The 17,508-nt window shown below is 45.6% G+C and overlaps 1 protein-coding gene, 1 long non-coding RNA gene and 1 other non-coding gene across 5 annotated transcripts in view; 2 read left to right on the top strand and 1 right to left on the bottom strand.

The window, feature by feature from the left end:
- The first annotated feature begins 1,070 nt into the window (after positions 1 to 1,070).
- LOC118571304 lies at positions 1,071 to 1,133 on the top strand. The gene has a single exon (XR_004943339.1). It is a non-coding gene; the product is annotated as a U7 small nuclear RNA (small nuclear RNA).
- A 6,141-nt stretch (positions 1,134 to 7,274) lies between these two features.
- Positions 7,275 to 17,508, bottom strand: part of Cpm (carboxypeptidase M) — a 62,080-nt gene continuing 51,846 nt past the window's right edge. For all 3 annotated transcript variants that reach the window (XM_036170088.1, XM_036170087.1, XM_036170089.1), the window contains exons 7-9: positions 15,722 to 15,874; positions 11,722 to 11,870; positions 7,275 to 9,267 (exon numbers count right to left, since the gene is read on the bottom strand). In XM_036170088.1, coding sequence (XP_036025981.1) covers positions 9,025 to 9,267; positions 11,722 to 11,870; positions 15,722 to 15,874 — 545 coding nt within the window. In that variant the 3' untranslated portion in view covers positions 7,275 to 9,024. The remainder of the gene's footprint in view (positions 9,268 to 11,721; positions 11,871 to 15,721; positions 15,875 to 17,508) is intronic.
- Positions 14,721 to 17,508, top strand: part of LOC118571165 — a 32,747-nt gene continuing 29,959 nt past the window's right edge. Inside the window, exon 1 of the long non-coding RNA XR_004943296.1 lies at positions 14,721 to 15,189. This is a non-coding gene — a long non-coding RNA (uncharacterized LOC118571165). The remainder of the gene's footprint in view (positions 15,190 to 17,508) is intronic.

The raw sequence follows: 17,508 nt of genomic DNA, 5'->3' as shown, positions 1-17,508 counted from the left end.
TGTGTGTCTCTCCTGAAGCTGTATGCTTGATCAAAGAGGATGACTTCTCTTGATAAAGGGGGACCATTCTGGGTTTGTTTTGTTTTGTTTGTTAACTGGTCAGGGTTGGGGATGCAGTCTTTTGGTAGACAGACTGGTGTGTGTGAGGCTCTGGGATTGATGACAAGAGTGCCAGGGAGATAGCTCAGTCTAAACAGTATTTGCCCTCTAAGTATTATGGCCTGAGTTTGATCCTATAGAGAAAGCTGGCTATGGTGGTATGTGCTTGTCATCCTAGAGCTGAGACAGGATTCCTGGAGCTTGTTAGCCAACCAGGACAGCTCATGCTCTTGAGTTCTAGGACCCAGCGAGAGACATGTCTCAAAGCAGGTCACGGTGGACAGCTAGCTGTCCCAACCTCTGGCCTCTAGACAATGCATGTGCATCTGTACCTGCACATGTACACACACACACACACACACACACACACACACGTTTGTGACCATGTTTTCTGTCATTTGATCAACTGTGTATGTGTGTTAAAAATAGATGTAGATGTGAGGAGAGATGCTGCCGGAGATCTGAGTGCAAGCCCTCCGCTATATCCTTAGCCCTTGTAGGGAGTTTTGCCAACGATAAATAGTGTATTAAAAAGAAAAACAGGCTGGAGAGATGGCTCAGCAATTGAGAGCACTGGCTATTCTTCAGAGGACCTAGGTTCAATTCCCAGCACCCACATGACAGCTCACAACTGTCTGTAAGTCCAGTTCCAAGGGATTTGGCATCCTCAAACAGACATACATGCAGGCAAAACAATGAACATAAAAATAGTAAGTTATTTAAAAAAAAGAAAACCTGAAAGCACCTGATGAGCTGAGTGTTCTAAACTGGGCTGAATTTAACCAGTGGTAAGTGATAAGAGTATAAAGGAGCATAAGGCCAGGCTGTGGTGGTGCACACCTTTAATCCCAGCACTCGGGAGGCGGAGCCAGACGAATCTCTGAATTCAAGGCCAGCCTGGTCCACAGAGCAAGATCCAGGACAGGCACCAAAGTTACACAGAGACACACTGGAAAAACCAAAAAATAAACAAATAGTTACAGCTCTTTTAGAATTTGGCTAGCAGGTTTTCTGGCTTCCATCGGAAAACTCAAAAACAAACAAAAAAACAACAAATAAAAGCAGAAGGTAGATGGGAGACAGTCCATGGATTCGATGTTTTATTATGGGGTAGTTGTGATATTTAAAATCAGTATTATTTTTGGTAAAGGAGAATCATAGTTTTTTTGCTTTTGTTTTTAAGAAGAGGCATGCTATTGAAGTAGACTTGAATTACATGTTCTTTCCTCTGTGGTTTGGGTAGGTACACTTGGGAGATGTGGGTGTGCATACATGTATGTAAGTGCTTGTGAAAGCTACAGATTAATAACTCCATTGCTCTCCACCTTAGTTTTTTTTTTTTTTTTGTCTACATGTGTATGTATCACATGCACACAGTGCATTGAACCACGTGCATGCGGTGCCTGAGGAGGCTAGAAGAGGGTGTTGGACCCTTAGAACTGGAGTTACAGACTTGGTGTCACTGTAACCCTGTCCTGTGCAGGAGCAGTGAGAACTCTTACCCAGGCAGCTGTCTCTCCCGTCCTCTACTTTAGAGACCCTCTCCTCCCTGAGGCAGGCTCTCTTCTGACCTAGTGCTCACAGTTGGAGCTAGGCCAGCTGGCCAACAAGCACCAGGGATGTGCCTGTCTGTCTCTGCAATCACTGGATGTGGACCGTTCAGTGCAGCTTTTTACGTGGGTGATGGGATCCAAATGGTCCTCATGCTTTTGCCAAGCACTCTATTGACAGCCAGGCCCTGAGCCCGCCCAGGCTTTGCTTTTCCAAATCTCTCTCCTTTGAAGGTTTTAGAGAGCTATAAAGTGATGATAATAATAATAATACACTTTTACTTTGGTAATTTCATACATAAGCACGGTGTATTTAGACCATATCCACACATACCCCCAGTTTCTTCCAGATACCTCACATCTCCCTCCTGACATCATGGTGGTTGACTTTTTTTGTTATTATTAATTCACTATCTCTAAAGTGCTGCCCTAACGATTTTTAATTATTCTTTTTTTTTCAATCAGTATCTCCACTGCCTTCAGAATACTATCTTTCTAACAGTATGAAGTCCTCAAAATAGTCTCTCACCTTCTGAATTCCCAAACTAACCCTTTAAATTTATTGCCGTTATTCTGGATGGATGCCATAGAGTTAAGTTTTTGCACTTGTCTAATTCTGGCTTACAATTTTCCAACACCCCACTAAGTTGACTTCAAACTTGATGTGTAGCAGAGGCTGGCCTTGAACTTCTGATCTTACTGTCTTCTCACATGCTCAAAGTACAGGTATGCACCATCATGCCTGGTTCCAACATCTGGTTGGTTAGTTTTTTTTTTAATGATAGTCTCATGTAACCCAGATGGCCTTGACCTCTATGTAGCCAAAGACGGCTTTGAATGACTGATCCTTCTACCTCCACCTCTGTGTGAGATCACAGTGTGCCATCAAGCCCAGGACTCCACATTCTGGGCACGCTGCTGACTGAGCCACACCCTCTGGATTTCTCTGAAATGGTTGCTGTTCACATTCTAAAACTAATATTCATAAGCTTCCTTTAATGGGAGGTCAAAATCAAGATCACAGATAGGCTACTCCTTTAGAGAACTCTGACTTAGAGGTTGAGTGTGGAGACTAGGAGAGACATGGCACAGCCACCAGGACCAGACCTCGGCTTAACAGGATTCCCTCCGGTTCATTCATGACTAGCCATTTCCAGAACCCAGCTAGGTAGGTAGCCCAGGTCCCATCTGTGCAGACACATGGTCACAGGTAATGCGGTCACAGGTCCGTTTGTATTTTCTCTCCCTGGGAAGATGGTTGCTTCCTTATGTGCCCTCCCTCAAGCTATCAGATAAAATGCATTGTATAGACAACTGGGCATTCAGGATGTTGACAGGCAATGAAAACAGCTCCACACGTTTCTTTTTTTTTTTTGTTTATTTTCCTGATTTCAAAGAAGACAACTTCTTAAAAGATGAAAAAATACTGTTGGTATAAAAATTGTCCCTCCCTAAAAAGTTCTATGAAGACTGGTTTTTAAGACTCAGATCAGGCCGGGCCGTGGTGGCGCACGCCTTTAATCCTAGCACTCTAATCCCAGCACTCGGGAGGCAGAGGCAGGCGGATCTCTGTGAGTTCAAGGCCAGCCTGGTCTCAAAAGCGAGTTCCAGGAAAGGCACAAAGCTACACAGAGAAACCCTGTCTCGAAAACAAAACAAAAACAACAAAAAAAAAAAACAAAAAAAAAGACTCAGGTCAGAATTGTAATATAGAAAGAATTCCCCAAACCCTTTATATAATTTTATGTATTCCCAATACCCATTTCCAGACATTTTCTTTGTATGGAAACAGATTTCCCGCTGTGACTCGAGAGGGGCCTGTCGGGAGGGCTGAGCTCCAGTACTCGTTAGCGGGGGACTCCTAACTACTATTAGAATAGCTCAGAAGAAAAGTTGTGGGCCAACAGAGCAAAGAATTCGAGACCAATTTCATTTTAAAAACAGTGTGCATACAAAATACGGCGAGGCTTTATTGTCGGACAGAGGCCGTGGTTAGTACTTTTGTTTGGACATAGCTAACCAGTTGCCTTTTTCCCCGTTATAAAAGCAACATGGAAAATTTGGAGGCTGGGGTTTCAGCTGTGGAGAGAATTCAGCCCTCACACTCATGAAAGAAATGGGGGAGAAAACTGTCCTGTGTTCTGGAATAATCCACGGACATACATGCAGACAAAACTCCCATATGCATAAATAAAAAGCCAGTTGTGCAGCAGTTTTGGCGACAGATGTGCACTCAGATCAACATGTCCTTGACTAGAAGGCACAATGACAAGATTTTTATTGATGAGGTTAGGACCCTTAAGTTTCCCAGCTCCTTCTGGAAGCAAATTCTTTGTTTACAACTACGCTGTATGTTTCAACAAAAGGACTTGGGAGCCAATAAAACTTGTTACTCAGGACAAATGCTTTCTGTGAGGTTTCCTCAAAAGGTGTTTGGAAATCTAAGATTACACTAGGCTGATGGTTTAAGAAATGGTTCCATGGCTAACTGTACTTCTGAAGCTGACTTCTCTTCTGCATGGTTTCTCAGATCCTTTACTATGTTGATGTGAATATTCCAAAAGCGTTTTGCTTCTGTGGTGTTGGAGACTGAATTCAGGCCTTGGGCAAGCTTGATAAGCACTTCCACACTGAGCTGCATCCTTTGCCCCAGATTATTTTTGATCAGAAGACACCCTTGCCCATAATCTTGTCCATGGAACACACAGCCACATAATTCAAATTAACTCAGAATGTGTCACAGATAGCATACACGGTCCTGGAAAGACCATCTAGACTTCGGGAATATTATTGAACCATTCTTGTCTAAGATCTTAAATTTAGTCTCTCCTAGAGTATCTTTGATGGCAATCTTTTCTAGTTTGTAGATTTTGTTATGTTTGCAAGCAAAAAAGTAACAGAAAGAGACAGCATTCACTAAATGAATATTTTTTATTGATAAACAGATAAATTTTATAAGCTCAGAGGTAGTCATGGTCCCTCCACAGCAAATGTTACAGTCTTAGACAATTTGAGTGTATTTTTTATTTTCTGTTTTTCGAGACACATTTTCTCTGTGTAGCCCTGGCTGTCCTGGAACTCACTCTGTAGACCAGGCCGGCCTCAAGCTGCCAGGCTCAATCTGAGCATCTTGCTTACTGGTCTTTGAATGATAAGAATCACTGAGAAGCTTATAATAAAAAAATCAGCAAGAAGCCACTTGCGAAGGGCTGTAGGGTAGGTAGCTTGTGTGCTAAAATACGATAAAATAGTCTGTGAGTAACAGTACTGTGTCTGCCTATTAGTGATGTAAGTCCTAGAACAAATCCAGGAGTGAAGTCTGTTTTAGGCATCCAGAACAGTGTTTTTACCTCATCTAACCATCACCGCCCCCCACGAGATCATGAAGAAGGCAAAAGTAACCTCACGAGTATCCACTAGATTGCTGCCTCACAGAACAGAATAGTCAAACTGCTGCTGAAGTAGGAGAATACCCACACTATGCAGATTCATACACATTTCCTAGAAATAGATACTTCTCCGCCCAGAGGCCATTCATACATTGGAAAGTGGAGCTAGCGCACACTGTTTTGAGACAAATAACATGCAGATTTGCTTCTGGAACAAAGCATGGCATTGAATCTTGAAAAACACTGAGAATGGAGTAAAGGAGGCCAAACATTTCTAGCTTGCTCAGCAGTTTATTGAGTGGAAAAAACGAAGCACCAACTTAGAGTCTCACTAAACATCAGCCACCGTTCATTTAGCAGGGTACTTTTAAAAAATATTTATTTGTTTATTCTGAATACAGTATTCTGCCTGCATGTATGCTTACAGGCCAGAAGAGGGCACCAGATCGAATTATGGGTGGTTGTGAGCCACCATGTGGTTGCTGGGAACTGAACTCAGGACCTCTGGAAGAGCAGCCAATGCTCTTAACCACTGAGCCATCTCTCCAGTCCCCTTTTTCTTAGACAGGTCTCTATTATGTAGCTCTGACAATCCTGGGACTCACTCTGTAGACCAGGCTGGCCTTAAACTCAAGAGATCTACCTGCCTCTGCCTCCCGAGTGCTGGGATTTCAACCATCCCTATTTGAATAGGCACACAAGTGAGCTAGGTCACTTAGTGAAAGTTTCCTTGAAAATGACATGATCCTTGCTAACTTCTCTTCCCGTTTTCAACTCACCTTTAAGACGGTGAGCTGCCTTCAAAGGAGTTACCCAAGTATTAGTTGTGCTTTCTCTACCTGAAGGAGCACCAAAATGTGGTCTGTACCACCACTGTGGCTGCCTAACAGGACCACTGTGAGCCTGGCTCTTCATCCAGCTTGCACTGTTCTCTCTGCAAGGGTTACACCTGAATTTGGAACCTCAGAGCATATCTGTCAGGTTAGGGGACATACAGGGATGGGGGTTGTGGACTTTTGAGGACCCAGACCATAGAATAATTTCACAGTTATGGTTTGTCTCAGGGTGGGGGTAGTTAGTTGAGACTGAACCCAAGACTGCCTATGCTAAGCACATTATCACCGAGCTACACCTCCTCCCCTTGTTTAGTTGAGTTTACCTTGGGTTTTGATACAGAGTTCTGACTTAAGTAATGTTATTTTAAGAAGGACATAGTCCAGACCATAATAGCTGCTCCAGAGGCTAAGGCAGGCAGGTTCAAAGCCAGCTTGGATTATGGTGAGTTTCCTGTCCGACCCACACAAGTTAGTGAGACTGTGTGTCAAAACAAAAAGTAACAAAACAAAAGAGTAGCTGGGCTCCGTGGCAGAGCACTCTTCCTGTGTGTGCAAAGCCCTGGGCCTCTCCAGTAAGACACATCCACGTGCAAGTTATTTTAGTAACACGTTTTCTGTTAGGTCCAGGAGCCCATTCAGAAAACAGCCCATTTCCTTTAAAAACCACCCTAGAAAAGGGTAGGTCAGAATTCAGACCATCCAGCCGATGGCAAACCAAGTTTGCTCTTAACAAATTTTACTGTTTTTCTAAGAATGGTCTCATTTATAGTCCAGGCTGGTCTTGAACTTGTGTGTATATTCCTGCCTCAGTCTCTCAAGAGCTGGGATTACAGGTGCTAGCCACCACACCTGGCTTAGTCTTATATACTTTAAATGTAATGTACCTTGGGGTTGGGGATTTAGCTTAGTGGTAGAGCACTTGCCTAGCAAGCGCAAGGCCCTGGGTTCGATCCTCAGCTCAAAAAAGCAAGAAAAAATGTAATGTACCCAAATCACTTTCCAAGATATAAGCTAATGCTTATTTAAATACAATGATCAAGACATTCATGCTATTTTCAAATTTAGAAGTGGTTAAAAACTACACATACTATTGATTAAAATATAGAGTAAGTTTGGCACCAAGAAAGGGCATCAAGGTGCCCATGTATCCCTTCAGTCCTTTAGAGTCTCAAGCCTTCACCATGTGCCAAGCCCTGCCTGGTTTCACAGCCATTCGAGGCTAGTGATTGAAGAACCAGGTGACTCAGTTCCCATGGAAAACTCACAGTGCTCAGGAACCTGCACACCAGAGTTGCTATTGATTTTCCTGTTTGCTCTTTATCCTTATTTATTTACTTATCTGTTTTTGAGACAGTGTCTTGCTCTGTAGACCAGGCTGGCCTAGAATTCAGAGACCTGCCTCTGCCTTCTGAGTGCTGGGATTAAAGGCATGTGCCACCATACCTGGCCTCCTCTTAATTCTTGCAATGAGTCAGAATAAATTCACTTTCACATAGGGCACTTCTACTTCCAACTGATTATAAGAATTTTTTTCTGGTCTAGAAGGTAGTGCATGGTGTGGCTGACAGCTAGCGAGCGCCCTCATACCTAGCCTTACAGTGAGTTCACTTGCATCTATGTTTGAATTGTTTTTCTTGATGTATCCATGACAAGTCAGTCAGTCTCTCTCTCTCTCTCTCTCTCTCTCTCTCTCTCTCTCTCTCTCTCTCTCTGTATACACCAGTGAGTTGGATGTTGCCAAATATAAAACTTACTTCCATAAAACTGCTTAAATCTCTACTGTTCAGGGAAGCTCTGTAGCAGGTTGCTGAAACACTTCCCCCAACCATTTCTTTCCTATTTTGTGCTAGGCTCTGAGGATGCAGGAGTGAACTTTTCCAACAAGTAGATCCTGGCTGGATCCTCGAGGAGCCCATGCTGTACCAGAGAAAGCCAGCACGAAATAGATAGCACCGTTGTGCTGGAAACTAGTAACCAAGACAACCAGCCCATTTGAAGGACCCAAGAGGACTGGCCTTGACCCAGACATTTGGAATTTCACGGGAGAGCAATGACAAGGCTTCCTGGTTGAAGATGATGCTTGGAGTGGAGTTTCACTGAGTGGGAAACAAGATGTGGTACAATCAGAATGACATCCAGATCTGGGATTTCGTTAGGGAGGGGAAGGGCTTTTGGGCAGCCCCCTTCCTCCAGGCCTGTGTGGAAGATGGACCTGGCAAAGAGAAACCTGGGAGGGAGAGACAGTGAAGCTGGGTCAGCAGTGAGGGGAGCTAACTAGCATGGAGAAGATGGGCTGAATCAACACAGTCGCTTTCAGTGACGGACTGGACCCGCAATGAAGAAAGGACCAAGGACTCACGGAGCAGGATCAGCCCTCACACAGCGGCGTCTCAACTGTCAACAGGATGTGGTGAAGTTCATATGGGTCGTATCCAGGTGGGTGTGTCTAGTGAGCAGCTTGCCCTGCATCTGGGACTCAGGCAAAAGAGACCAGGATTGCAGACGAGGGGTCATCTTAGCAGGACTGTGGCATCAGGTGCAGGGAGGCAAGGACACTGGCACCAGAGACAGAGGCTGCTTTGTCTGTTGCGTTCTGTACACACGTCAGGCCATGTTTGCCCATTTCCTCTCATTTCTCCTTAGAATGCCGGAAAAGTAAATGTTCTCAGTCCTGTTATCTACAAATTTCTTCCTTTAGGGAGAACCACTTATACGTACTTAGTAGTATTAGCTCTTTACAAATAGCACTCATGGCAGGGTTGTGCATAGAAGGTGATCAGGAAGTGTTCATCATCGCTGCTGGGATCCATTTGGATTTCTGTATACAAAAACTAACTCTTTTTTTTTTTTTTCTTCTTCTAGGGATATCTGTTTTGCTTCTCAAGTTTCTTACAAATTTCTGGGACTACCTCAGGATGGGGCGTCTGTGGGCAGGACTTGCTAGGCAGTGGCCTCCATTCATCCGGACTGAAGATGGCTTTGAAAGTGGCACATGGCTCTCTGCTGGGTTTGGAAACATCCAGTTTTCCTCTTGGGGAAAGCAGTGGAGTTTATCCCCGTCACGGTCTCCCAAGAGGGACAATTGCCATAACCTGGAGTGACCAATCCCTGATTCCAGGGGGTGATGGAGCTTGAGTCTCACATTCTACTTTATTTGAAAAACATGTGCAAAAGAGTCAGGAAGACGAAGAACAAACTAGGCGTCGTGGCAGCCGAGTGGTTCGGCCTTAGTTTGTACAGAGGAATCGTTGGGCAGGAAGGGTCGGATACAAGGATGGAATCCAGCCGCCCTCGCACCGGGAGGTGAAAATCCTTTTTAAGAGCACTGAAGGTCTGGGACTTCCCTGGGATCGTCAGCTTTGTGAGGTGTGGGTCATGTCCCGGGACTGTAACCTGAGGAGGAACCAGAAACAGTTGCGTGAGTGATTTCAGATGCCTGGGGGGCCAAAGCTGAAGACGCCTTCTCCGCCACGAGGAGGCAGGCAGCCTTTGTGCCTTGAGTGACAGCCTGCCAGGCCGGGGAGTGGGGGGATGGGGATGGGGCGGGGGCGGGGCTAGTGTCTGCTGATACCAAGAATTACAAAATGAAGCCAGGTCAGGGACAGGTTCTGCATCTGGTGATGTGAGTCAGGAGAAAGGAGGAAGCAGAGGGTCGATTCTACCAGTCATTTTCACAACCTGCCACGGTAAGGATGGTTTCCTTCGTACCGAGTCTATACTCAGTAGCCTTACTGGATATGAAGATTGTAAGTACTCTTCCCCCCAATTTGCTATCATTCTCTTTGCCATTGATCTAAGTGGAGACTTCTACTCCTTTAAAAAAAAAAATTTAAACATGCGTGGGTGTTTTGCCCGTATCTATGTACCACTTGCATGCAGTGCTCACAGAGACCAGAAGAGGGCATCAGAGCTCCTAGAATTGGAGTTAAAGATGGTTGTGAACTGACAGGTGGGTTCTGGGACTCCAGCCCGGGTCTTTTTTCTTTTTCTTTAAGCTGAGGATCGAACCCAGGGCCTTGCGCCACTGAGCTAAATCCCCAACCCAAGCCCGGGTCTTCCTAACTGCTGAGCCCTTCCACGGATTTTTTAAAAATAAAAAACAAACAAAAACCAACTTGAGTTTTTCTAGCTTTGTCCTTGTGCATCTTCAGCTAGATTGTGCTTGCTTTGTGTCTTGAGGTCCTGGCTGGCCTAGAACTCACTGTGTAGTCCACGTTGGCCATGAACTCAAGAGAATCCACCTGCCTAAGGTGGATTTTTGAGTCCCTTATGCATCCTAGAAACCAACCTCTTTTCTCTCAGTTCTGAAGACTGTTCTTGAATTTGCTGATTGTCGATACCCATTTTTTTTTTCTTGCCTAATTGCACTTGCTACGACCTCCTGTATTTGCCTTGTTCCTGACCTGGGAGTGAATGTTTTGGGCTTTACCCCATTCCGTATGGTGCCGCCTAGGAGCCTTTCACACACAGGCTTTGGTATGTACCTTCTACCTAAGGGAAGCTGAGACGGTTTGCATCAGCAGCTGTGGTCCCGAGGCTGTGGTTGGGGAGGAACCAGGTGAGTGGTTGGTCTGAAGCCACACGGTAGCTCTGTCCCTGGAGCTGTGGGGCTCAGCTGGCACCTGGCTAAGCTCCCGATCGACAGGTGCAGTGACGCTGTGGACTGAGGCGTTGGCTCGCTGCACTGCCAAGGCCGTGGCTGGCCGAGCTAGCTGCTGGGCTCTGAGGGGGTCTGTCTTCTGGTCAATGAAATGAATACTGGACAGAGTCCAGGGTGGGGGGGGGGGCTACCAGCTCCTACGCCAAGACGGCGTCCCGCGTGGCTGTGCAATGGCAGAGCCACTTTTCAGATCAGCTCCCCGGACTGGATCTAAAGCTTGACTTTTCATTCATGGTCTCCTGGTACGCTGGAGCATGCGGGCACTTCCTGACTGTCAGTCTCCCGCAGGGCCCTCCCCCGGGGGCGGGGCCAGGCAGGGCTGAAGTTTCCAGGTCCCTCCCTCCCTTCTTCCTCCCTCCTTCTTTTTTCTTCTTTTTTTTTTTTTTTTTTTTTTTTTTTGGTTTTTCGAGACAGGGTTTCTCTGTAGCTTTGGAGCCTGTCCTGGATCTCGCTCTGTAGACCAGGCTGGCCTCGAACTCACAGAGATCCGCCTGCCTCTGCCTCCCGAGTGCTGGGATTACAGGCGTGCGCCACCACCGCCTGGCGGCTTCCTTCCTTCTTTCCTCTGGCTTCCTTTCCAACCATCTTGTCACTCCTTTGCTCGTCTTCCGACTTCTCCCTCATTCATTCCGACAATACAGCGTCTCCTTTGCCGCCCTGGCCTCTCCCTGGCAGGGCTCCGTGCAAGGCACCTTGGCTCACCTCGGCTAGCTCCTGATCTGAATAATTGGGTTGCATGGGTTTATTAGAACAGCCCTCTCGAGCTGGTGGGATGGTTTGCCAGGTGAAAGAAAGCGCTTGCCTTGCAAGCCCGACAACCTGAGTTTAATCTGAGTTTGCTGGAAGGACAAACTGACACGCTGCCCCCGGCCCCATGCCAGGCCCCACCTTCTGACCTCTGCGTGTGTGCCATAGCACACGTACACGTACATGGAAAAACTGAAAAAAAAAAAAAAAGTGCCTGGCTTCTATTGAGAATTATCTGTCAGTGAGGAAAACACATGAGTTTTCTTCCTGGTTTGTTCCCATCATTCCGACCTTCTCCACTCCTTTCCTATTGCAGGTCTGATGTCCTCTTTTCTTTCTCCCTTGCTGTCCCCACAGTTAAGATTTTTCCCCATTACTTTGGGCGTCCAAGGTGAGCACTGTGCATTCTGTTTTCACACTAGCTGGCCTTGCACACTTACATTGATCATGTAGGACCCCGGCAAGAGAAGCAGGTAGTACTCTCCAAGTTTGTTGGTTCGAAATGGACAGATGTGTTTTCTGTCTTGGACTTCCACGATTACATTTGGCAATGGATTTCCACTCTGATCAAACACTTGACCTTTTACACCTGCAAGACAAAAAGAAAATGAAATATAAATATCAGATTGTGGGTCAGTGAGATGGCCTTGGAACCCACAGTGGAAAGAGAGAAGAGACTCCCTAAAAAGCTGCCCACTGACCTCCACATGTGTCCTGCCTGGCACAACAGTAATAAAATAAAGATTTTTTTTTTTTTTTTTTTTTTTTTGCCAGAGCTGAGGACTGAACCCAGGACCTTGCACTTGCTAGGCAAGTGCTCTACCACTGAGTTAAACCCCCAACCCCAAAATAAAGAATTTAAAAGTAAATAAAACCTCTTATGGCACATGGAAGAATTTTCCTCTTTAATGACTTAAGAAATATATTCCTAGTATTCATCTGTCTTAACAGTGTTAAAGAAAAGAGAGTAATTTTGATGCCTGTAAATCACAGCCAAGCTATAAGCCTGGTTTATAGCTTAAACTGGCTGGTTATTGGCTATTTAGTATTTAGCACACACTATCAAAACAGAAGATCAGAATCAAGAGTACCCATTCCTGCCATTTCAAAGTTGTTTCCTGATTCATCAAACTGTATTGACACATGATGGTGGTGAATGCCCTAAACTCCCAAACAAAAACTACTCACTCACAAGATAGTTGTCAACATTTAAGGTCTTCAAAAGGTTTGTCTTCACACCAGGCAAACTAAGTGGGAAGCAAAATTATGACTGCAATGTTGCTTGAACCAAGGAAGTGACTGGTATGGTCTTATTTTCAGTAAGAGCAGACAACATTTATTGAGCAATTACTATGTGCCAGGCTGTATACTAAGGGCTATGGGTGCATGTTCTCAATGACTCTTCACATCAACTTTTCAAGATGACAAGGCTGTTATCAGATTTTTACAGGGTCAAGGGAGTAACTAAGTGGTAAAATTCTTGTCTAGCATGAAGTGTGATCAGCATGGCCACAAAGCATGCTAAGCAATCGCCGAGACTGCAAAACAAAACAAAATATTGCAAATGTGAAGAATAAGGCTTTGAGTGATTAAAATAACTTTTGCCCTCTTTTTGGTGGTTCAAGGATCAAATCCAGGCCGTAAACAACCTCCTTAGTCTTATGGTCACCTGAGTAGCAAAGCTGGGCCTGAGATGCCAGTCTCTGGAATCCACACTAAACCCATTCTATTAGACTTGTCCCACTCCGAGACTTCAATGCCCCCATGCTGGGGATCAAACCTAGGGCCTCCTGCTTCCCAGGAAACTCTCCCCTGAACCACACCAGCCACATATTCCAGTTTGTCCCTCCAGTGACAAGCCAGGGTATCTCAAAGTGAAGCCATTTATGTCTAATGACATCCATGAAGAGCCACCATGGTAACAAGACCTTGGGCTATCTGCAAATAGCTACACTCAGCCATTATTTGCCATGGAAGAAAACCACCAGGCACACATTTATTTAACAGTGTCCTCTAGAAAAGATTGAGGGGAAAGAGGAAGGTCTTGACATTTAGCGACCAAGTCCTTATCTCGACCATGAAGCAAACCTCTGACCCAGATGGCCTGCTGAGGCCTTTCCGTTCAGTTCCCGGCTCATTCCCCAGGGAATAGGTTATCAAAGGCCACGTTTCCTTTCCACGGTGTCTGTGGAGGTCAACTCCACAAACGTGTCTTCATGTGGCTTTCTCCTCTTTTGCCTTTTTATTCAAGGTCTCATTTATATTTGTTATTACTATTTACTCAGGGTACTGAAGTTGAAGGCTGAGAAGAGACCAGTAGACCCACAGGTTCAGAAAGACCTAGGATGGCAAGAGAGGGAAAAGCCAACAGTTGAAAAAAACCATCAGCCCTGTTGTCAAACCTGAAGATGCCAGGAGGGTGCAAGGTTCCCTGGGAGACACACACGCACAACTCAGCCTTCTGAGTTCTCCATGGTAGAATCTGGTCACCATTCAGAGTGGGAGCCAGACAGTCCCCAGAAAAGTGCTCCTTCAAGCCTGCTGGTCATGCGGCACCCTGTTCTGGATCTGATGAAAGATCCATCTCTTGGTCCAACATGGTTCTGGAGCTCAGTACGTATCCAATTTCTCAGAGCCAGGTTGCTTAGTTATCTCAGGGTGGCGGGGATGGTGGGGTGGGGTGAGTCATTCCTCAGCCTCTAGGTTCAGATCTACCTTAGAGTGCAGGGGAGGCCAAGGCAGCAGCTGGTCACACTGTACTCTGCCTCCCAGGGCAGGACATTGCATGCCCAGAATTCAGACTTATGGTCCGAGCGACCTCGGTCTTAGCATCTCTAGATATCTTTCCCAGCTCACATCAAGAACATCCTCTAATACAGCCACACGGAACCACGGAGCCCAGGCTCAGTCTGAGGTCTCCTGTGAGTCCCAGTAGCCCCTCTGAAGCCATAGAACAGGCTGGCGTGGAAGCAGGGCAGATGTCTGGTTCCAAACTCTCAGTCGACCCCACCCAAGCCTGGTGCTTTCTTGAGCTTTCAAAGATGGCCAAACCGTGTGGCATCTACACTGGCTCCTGTCCTCCAGGCCAGGCCCCTATGCTACAGACAGCGGAGGCTTTTCCATCCCAGATAGGGAAGGTAGAGACTTCCAGATGGGTCACTATCTCAGACTCAGAAGCCTCCTAGCACGCCGTGAACTGAATCAGTGGATCAATATGGTATGACAAGGATCAAGGTGTGCACTTGCCTTCATCACCTACAAATAAAAGCACCCCTTGACTTCAGGCCGGGCACTAATAGGGACCGAGACTTTCTATTAAATATTAACCATGCATCAGTAATTTGAAAATTTCATTTTTTTATATCAGAAAAAAATTCCCGTCTCAAACCACTAGGGGGCAGGGTTGAGATGCTAACAACATACTGTTAGGTGAGTTCCCAGCTGATTACAGGGACAGAAATATTCTCGATACAGCACGATTAAATAATGAGCTTGTATGATTACTTCTGCATTAATACTAACAATACTTATGCTACGATTTGTGTGGTAGTTTTCGGGCTGTCCAGCTCCCTCACGGTCCCATCCTATCAACATGGCGAGCAAGCCCGCCCTGACTAGATTAGAAGTCTACAGGGCTCTCCCTGCAGTGAGGTGCAGAGACATATCACAGCTGTCACACTGCCCCAATGATCCCGACAAAGGGTGGGTTTCAGAGAAGAATTCAGAGTAACACAGTAAAGGATCGATATCGGGAGAACTCCAGTGGAAGCGTTAAATTATTCCAGGACTCATGGGGACTCGGTGAAAGCTGAAATGTCAGGGTGACAGCAGAGGACACCACAGAACGATGATGTAAGAGGGAGAGGGAAGAGCCAACGAATAATGTCGGCAGTGTTGTGCAGATGCTGGTAAGATTCGGTTTTGTGTAAACATTTTCACGTTTACTTATTTATTGGGTGTTGGAGGCACACGTGTGCTATGGCATAAGTGGGGGGGGGGGGTCAGAGGACAGTTTAAGTCTCTCCTACCCTGTGGGCTCCCGGGCTAACCTCAGGTCATCAGGCATGGTGCAGACACCTTCACCTGCTGAGCCATCTAGGGGGCTCGGAGTAGGCTTCTAATTGGAGATGTTGCAAAAGCGTATCATCAGGTCTTCCTGCACTTTTGCCAGATTTACGTATCATTCAATATGTAAAGTTTGGGGCACCCTGGGCTTTCACACCTGCAAATCAAGTGAACACGAACCATCCTGTCTGATAACAGCTGGGCACAGCACCTCTCACACGCTGCGGATAAAATATATGTAGGGAATCCAAACGCTTAGTTAGTCCTGGTTCTAAAAATGAAGTCCTGCCCCACGCTCCCAAGAGGTTTTGTATATGCTTAACCCAAAGGTTCTACGCGTGCTGTGTGTGTTAACAAGAATTATTAGACACAAACCTAGGTGCACCTGTTTTATGTATTCAATCAAAGAGGCTTTGTTATCATCCCAAAACAATGGCAGCTTCTCTTCTCGAGGATATTTACAGCAGGACAGTTCCAACGTAATTTCAAAACACTGGGCCCAGATGTAGTTGTAATCTTGCATTCCGCCTAAAAACAAGCACATTTCATTTTCGTCAAGGTCTAACGCTGGAGGGGGGCCAAGCATCACATGCCTAGGAAACGTGTGAGTGAGACAGTCATAAGGAAGTGCTTAGAAATGGAAAAAAGAGGCGCCGGCTATATTAACTAACATGTCACATCAGGGCCTCACATCGTTATCCCCACGTGACCAGACAGACACACAGAATCCCATGAGGCAACTGGGTTGGAGCTATGCACCAAAATTAATTGAGAGAGAGGTGCACAACGACCCCTTTTTATTTTTGGAAATCCTACATTTCAAACAGTTTTCCTTAAATTGCATTTTAAGTGGAAAGTACTAGGGTATGGCTGAGGGGCACAAGTTATATCTTATATGGATACAAGCTAGAATAGGAATTCTTTCTTTCTTTCTTCTTTTTTTTCTTTAAGGGTAACTTATTTGGGAGAGGGAGGAGTGGAGATGATGTAAATCCATTACTTACGTTCTCAGAAACATTTTCAATTAAAATTTTTGCACAAAAAGAAAAAAAGAACTGTTTATTGACTATGCCACAAAACGGCAGTGGGGTAAGCAGTCTTAGTGCCTGCAGTATAGGGCAAGGGGCTGCCCAGGACAGCGGAATAAGATTATTCTTATTTCTGTAGCGCTGGGGAGAACACATCGCAGTTAAGAGTACTTGGTACTTTCCCAGAAAACCTGAGTTCAGCTCCCAGCACTCACATCACATAGCTAATACCACCTATAACTCCAGCTCCAAGGATCTGACCCCTCCTGACCTCCTCAGACACCTGCGCACACGTGGCATACACAACTCACACAAATACACACACACACACACACACACACACACACACACACACACACAATCTTCATAAAATATCTCTGTAAGCTATAAAATCCATGAACTAAATCCAAGGACACTAGATTTAGAGGAAATAATAATATCTAATATTTACTGAATATTCAGTGTTTTCGATTCTTTCCAAAGACCTCTATATCACCTCATCCAATTGGGACAGCAGTCCCTTCTTCAGGGCAGCAGCCATAGATATTAAGTCACGCAGGTCCAGGGACCTTGCCTGTGGGTGGCAGAGACCAGGATGCAGCCATTTTGCAGGAGCCCTGTGGCTTTGGCCCTCGTCACGACAAAATGTTTCTGAGGCTCAGAGAAAGGACCCTGTTGGTTCTAGAAGGGCTCAGACTCAGGTCCCTGTGGCTTCCAGCTGTCACTCACTGATCATGGTCTCTTTCCAATTTTTTGACATTAGGAGACCCTACTTTCGAAAGGTTATAATTAGAGCACATTTTGTTTGGCGTGAAGTTTCATATGGGACATCTCTGGATTTATGTGTCTTAAAGTTTTTTTTTGCCTGAAAAACCTGTATTTAACTGAGGAGATTTTAGAATCGTCTTCCCTGGTGGCATGTTGTATTTTATAGGAATGGACATCTTAGATTTGATGAAATGCAGCACGTTTTCTTTTTCTTCTCTTTCTCCTGTACTGTACTGAAATCATCCTGGTTAAGTGGCCCACCACTGAGCCACATCACCAGCCCTCTAGTGGCTTTGAAGGAAGTGGATTTTACCTTCTTACACCTGATGCCTGGTCTGGTTGGAATATGAAGTGCCCTCCTGCAGG

Source organism: Onychomys torridus, chromosome 20 (genome assembly GCF_903995425.1).
Source record: "Onychomys torridus chromosome 20, mOncTor1.1, whole genome shotgun sequence".
In the NCBI taxonomy this organism is placed as follows: Eukaryota; Metazoa; Chordata; class Mammalia; order Rodentia; family Cricetidae; genus Onychomys; species Onychomys torridus.
Note: the sequence above shows the minus strand (reverse complement) of the source record. Positions and strands in the feature narration are given on the sequence as shown.